Source organism: Fulmarus glacialis, unplaced genomic scaffold, assembly GCF_000690835.1.
Source record: "Fulmarus glacialis isolate BGI_N327 unplaced genomic scaffold, ASM69083v1 scaffold25651, whole genome shotgun sequence".
NCBI lineage: Eukaryota > Metazoa > Chordata > Aves > Procellariiformes > Procellariidae > Fulmarus > Fulmarus glacialis.
Window position 1 is genome coordinate 695 of NW_009192507.1, and position 5,759 is coordinate 6,453.

The 5,759-nt window shown below is 50.5% G+C and overlaps 1 protein-coding gene across 1 annotated transcript; it reads right to left on the bottom strand.

Annotated features, from left to right (window-relative positions):
- Window positions 1-1,764: 1,764 nt before the first annotated feature.
- On the bottom strand, window positions 1,765-5,754 carry ERAL1 (Era-like 12S mitochondrial rRNA chaperone 1; the record flags this gene model as incomplete). Its single annotated transcript, XM_009587117.1, has 10 exons — window positions 1,765-1,887; window positions 2,211-2,291; window positions 2,571-2,720; window positions 3,241-3,633; window positions 4,111-4,223; window positions 4,687-4,748; window positions 5,115-5,161; window positions 5,331-5,408; window positions 5,496-5,623; window positions 5,727-5,754. Coding segments are annotated over 10 exons (1,203 nt in total), but the record flags the coding sequence as incomplete, so codon positions are not given.
- Between the last annotated feature and the right edge of the window lie 5 nt (window positions 5,755-5,759).

Genomic DNA, 5,759 nt, shown 5'->3' on the forward strand with positions numbered 1-5,759 from the left:
CCCTCATTTAACCCTCGGGGCAGCAGCCCAGGGCCTCCTTGCTCAGGGATGTTAATTTATAACAGCACACGGGGATTTACCTGGATTTCTGGCAGGAACCTACCCAGTGCTCCAAACACCTGAGCCCAGTGGTGTAGAGAGACAAAACTCAAGCCCCCCAAACACCAGGTCCACGCGCGGACGGGCAGGGAGGGCAGGGGCCCGGGCACGCACACGCGGTGCCAGGCTCCATCATTCGGTGCCACCACACTCCACGCCAAGGGCTCCGCAGAGCGGCACGCGGTGCCCCAGCCCTCCGTCCAGCCCTGCTCCTCCAGCCTCCAAGCCTTGCTCGCACCCTGACCCGTGCCAGTCGCTCTCCAACCCCGACACCCCATTAAGCCTGAGCTGCAGAACCCGCTGCTGTTCCCCGTTTGTGCTTTTCTTTAGCTGTGACAGCCTCTACGTTTGTATCTGCGACTCTGGTGCAGAGAGTAATGACTTTGAAGTAACTCTGATGCAATAAACTATTCAAATTTCTAAGAAAGGGGGTCCACTCTGGTTTTGCATGATAAACAAGTCATTCTGAAGAAGTAAGTATCTATGAGATGCTGCTACCGGCATCTTCAGACCAAACACTCAACACTGATTCATTAGCCAAACATCCAGAGGGGTGGACAGGCAGGACCCCACTGGGCACCAGAAACAAGATGTGGAGTGGCAGAAAGACACCTATTCCCTGCTCCCTTTCCCTTTCTGATTAATATGCTCCAGCAAATGCTCGCAAGCCCATTCTCTGACCTCCCTGCTCCTCTCACCGGCGGTCAGCGAAGCAGCTCATATACACACCGAGAACAGATCATAGTTCCATTTATCTGCTTCTCCAGGAATCCACTCAGAAGAGTCTGTGACCAGACCCATCCCTCTGGAGCGAGCACCACGTGCCAGGAGCAGTGAACTGCTGAGGAAGTTGGAGGAAAGGATGACAGGGGAAAGAGAACGAACAAGCATTTTTACAAACTACCGCACACAAGAGGTCAAAACGAAAGCAGCAGCTGGCAGTCAGCTAAGAGGATGGTGCACGCAAGCCTGTGGGCAGGGCTCCCACGCAGGAGTTGGAAACCACTGGCCTTTACGATCTACAGAGAGTTTAAGAGCTTCCTCTGTCACACCTAGTCATTACGGCGTGTTTCAGCTAGCCAGCAAACCCCTCCGCTCAGGCTGCCTGGGCCATACTGACTCCCTACATGGTCGTACACTCACAGCCACGAACTTCAACAGGGCAGGGAGCAAAGCCGAAACGAGACCACCGCGTGGGCGGGGGTAGCCTCCTCCTCCTGCATGACCACTGCTGGAGTCATTCAGCCTTCGGAAGAGATGATAAATGTGTGCTGACAACCCTTCACTGCAACCTTTTGTCTGCTAAGAGACAGGAGATGCTCCTGAACTTCCAGGCACAAACACTTGACAGCAAGGACGTGGGACACAGCCCAGAAGTGGAGGACAGCTCTGCAAATGCAGTACTAGAATCGCACGTGCAGCTGGTTCTCTGATGTCCGTCCCCAGCTTCCACAAAATAAGGTGCCGTAGAAGGTCTGAAGATTTTATTTCAGTTTGGGCCATTCCCCCAAAGAACAATATATTCTGCTTGAGCCTGCTACATTGATTCCTTCATCCTCTGTTTCTGGATTGGACAAAGGTGCCAAGATATCCACAGGGGAAAATGGGACCAGTTTCTCCGCATGACCAGAGCGCTCAAGGGCTGTTAAAACATACGCAAAGAGCTCAACTCTTCACCTCCACCTTAAGCTTCAAGTGGACATCACACAGGAAAACGTTCATCAGGTCCTGGCCAGCCTCCTGAGCAATCCTGCTGATAACCTTACCTCCTCTTCCAATCAACATCATCTGTATTAAAACCCAGAGAGAAGATCATCATACTCATCCTTACATGGCTTAACTGCAGGGAGGAATCACCCAAGAAAACAACAGTACAGCCACAGAAGCCATTAAAGGGGATATAGCAGTTAGAGAAATCCCAAAATCAAACCATGGGCAACCTCAGAAAGGTGTCAGCTGTTACTGAACAGCCTGTGACTGTGTCGGGCACCCGGCTCTTCCCAAGAGACCCCACGGCTGAGGGAGAGGGGATCACAGCAAGGATGCACACGGCTGGACGTAGGGAACCTCCTTTCACGCTCCCCAGCCCCCCATCTCTCTTCTGTACTCACCATATGAGACTTCCTTGGGACCAAGAGGTTCTGCATGATGAGGAGCTCCCCACTCGGTCCTTCCTCCCACATCTCAGTCACCTGCAACAGCAAGCACAAACTCAGCAATTCTGCAAAGCACCTCAAGAACAGCAAACGCCACTCCCTCAGAGATGACAGCTCAGCTCCCTGACACGAGCACGCAAGCGTGGTCCCCCTTCAAACACACAAAGGGTCTCACAGCACCTGATGCGCAAGTCCCAAGTCACCCCACGAGAGTCTGGCAGATTTCACTAATTCAAACAAAGGGATTCTCATCACATCGTCTGATATTTCCAATAAAATAGCTCAAAGGCAAGTCTGCTTGCGCATGCTTCCCACCTGAATCACTCCGTAGGGCACTTCCAGTGGCAGGTACTCCAGTATCTTCTCCCTGATGATATTATCACAGATCTCTTGAGGTGACTGGCTGGTCAAGACCCCGCTGTGAAACTCCCAAGCGCCTGGCTTGGCTTGCATCAGGAGGTACCGCTGTCAGCACAAATCACACATCACACCCATTAGCTGTCACGTACCACTCTCACGGTGCCACCAACCCCAGCGCTCGTCTTACAGCGAGTCGCTACGAGGACGCTGCTGCTACTCAGGCATCAGGGCAGTAGTTTAGTATCTTTGGTGGGGAAAGGAGAAAAGGAAGCTTCTGAAACTCAAACCCTGCCAAAGGGTCACACCTCCCTAAAGCTGTCTGTATGAGTTATAAAAGCCCATAGATGCCCTTGTAGCTGCAAGATAATGCATTGGGTGGCTTCATCATTATGAACAGGCTGATGTTTGGAGAGCCCCAAATAAGAGTTCTGTACGGAAAAATCTGAGGATACAGTATGGACATACTCCACGTCGACAGATGACACTTCCCCACCCCACCCCAGGCCAAGAACATCAGCTCTGGTACCTCCTCACAGGAGATGAAGCTCAGCATGAAGTGCCGGGGTCCCACAAGGGTAAGAGCACACCAGTCTCGAAGAGTAACAGAAGTTCAGTCTGCAGTTACCTTGAGCGTATCCACCTCCTCCCCATGGAGAGCTGCCAGCATGAAGATCTCCTGGAAGCACGGCCAGCCTTTCATATTTTTTAGATCTCTGGGTCCATAGCGCTTTGGCCCTTGTGCTTCTTCTGTGACAAGACCGGACTCAGAAGCCCTCCTATCATCGCTGTTGTCCAAGCTAGAGCCTTCTTGAGCTTGATCTGTTTCCTGCAGACAACGAGGCTCATGGGCCCTACTCTCAGGTGGAGAAGCCTGAGTGATCTGAAGAGGAGACTTCACTGAAGAACTGGAATTATGTTTAAAAGCAGATCTCGCCTCCAGTTTCTTTCCATTTACAATTCCCTCTGTTAGCTCAGTTACTAGTTCCAGCAGGAGGAACTTCTTTTTTAGCAGATCCACCTAACATGAGAGAGAGGTGTCAGGAATTTGTCCTAAACGAGGTTGGCAGCTGGGCCCTGGATCTGAAGGAGCCAGAAGAAACCACCCAAGGGAGGCAGCTGCTGCAGGATGAGGTTTCTTATCCAGACAGTTTTCCGACCAGAGGCCAAACCAGAGTGTGTCAGCAGTTCCCGTACAGTTTGTCCAAACACCGTCAACTCGACAGCAACTTTGTCAGCTCTGCTGAGATTCTCGCTGGCCAACCCCACTGCAGTGCCAGCTCCTGTTCCCAGGCTGATTTAAACCCCACTCTGCAGCACATGCAACATGTATACATACATCCACACTTAAATATTCTGGAGTAGAGAGGGAAACTGGTGTCCTTTAACACACCCGGACTCAGTGACGTGAAAACACATTGCTGCTGATGCCGGGTACCGCCTGAAGACACCAGCGTGACATATTGTAGAAGGCAGAAAGAACAAGCTCCTCATTTACCTTGTTCAGAACCAGGACACTGGGGATCTGGGGAAACTGAGAAAGACACTTCAGCACCTCCTTGCTCAGACAGTTTCGTGTCCAGTGATCCGACACGTCCACCAAAACCAGAACTGCCAGAAAAGAGTGAGGGAAATATGATGTACCTGCATTTTCCCTGTTCATTCATTACCTGTTCATTTTCAGCTTCTCTACAGTCTATGGTCACCTCCCTCCTGCTGCTACTTCTCTCTCTTTTACAGGACAGCACGTGGATGGAACCAAAAAGCAGCGTTTTAATTGATTAAACAATAAAACACATTTTATACTTGTCATCCTAATGATATCACACATGTTAAAACTCAACATCCAAGTCCAATTATTAACCCAAGCTGCCTCCCCATGGCACCAGACAATTCTTAAACCCTCCGCAGCTCAACATTTCAAGTCTTTTCACTACCCTTCCCTCCTCCCTCGTACCTCACACTCCCAGGGCTGCCTTTGCTGTGTAAACATCCAGATACCACAACTATCGGGCTGTAAATTTCTGTGGCAGATAAAGGATTTGGCTTCATCCAAAAGTAGTTGAGTACTCACCTAAATCCGCATGTTTCATGCAGTCCCATGGGTCTGTCAGCATGGCTTCATCTAGTTTATGTCTGAAAGACAAATGCAAATGAGTAAGCCAGACACACTCAATCATAATCATCTTCCTTCCTCTCAGAAGAGGGGAAAACAGTGTTTTCCATCATCCCAGCCGACACAAAGCTGCCTTACGGGCTGTGACATCCCTCGTTACATGCACATATGCAGACTCAAACAAAACAGGGCTCAAAGGATTCCAGAGGCTCTGTGTGCTACCGAGATTGCAACAATAAAGAAGTTCAGCGACCAAAATAAGACTAAAAATATACATTTTTGTCACTCCTATTTTACAAACTTTACACAGTGAAAATCACTCTCTCGTTTTATTGAATCTTGATGGACAGGACCCCCTCGTGCGCTCCCCACAACAGTGGTGATACCTTTTGGCTTTAAAGGGGCTAGTGAGGCCAGGTGTATCCAGAATGATCTAGAAAGAGGAAAAGACAGATCTTGTAAGTTTGCCTGCAGTTAGTGGCCAAGCTAAAACTTATATTTGTGCAATTAGATGTGACCCCATGGGATATACAAGAGAAACCCCCGCACTTTCTGGCTAACACTCCCCACTGCCCCAGGCAGGAGCAGGTCTGGAAGCTCACCAGTTGCGTGTCCTCATAGGTGACGACACCCCGGGCTTTGCATCGGGTTGTGTGCACTTTCTGAGAGACGGGGAAAACCTGTAAGAAATTAAACACGTTATGCACCCAGAATATGTCAAATAAGCAATCTAGCAGCCTGAACTTGTTGCTCCACCCCAGCTTTACTTTTCTGCCCAAGAGCTGATTAGAGAGCGTGGACTTCCCAGCGTTTGGCGCTCCAATGATGGCAATTCTTAAAACCTTGGGGTTCTGGGGCTGGTCAGGCTGATCCTGTAACAGGCGGTCTTGTTCCTCTGCCAGGGGAAAGAAGAAGCTTGAACATTTGCTAAAACCCCACAGCAGGTCAGGACGCTCCGTCCCAGCGCCGGGACCTGCGTGGCAGCTGGTACCATTCACCTTTGCTGGTGGCAACGGGCGGCGGGTGCTGGC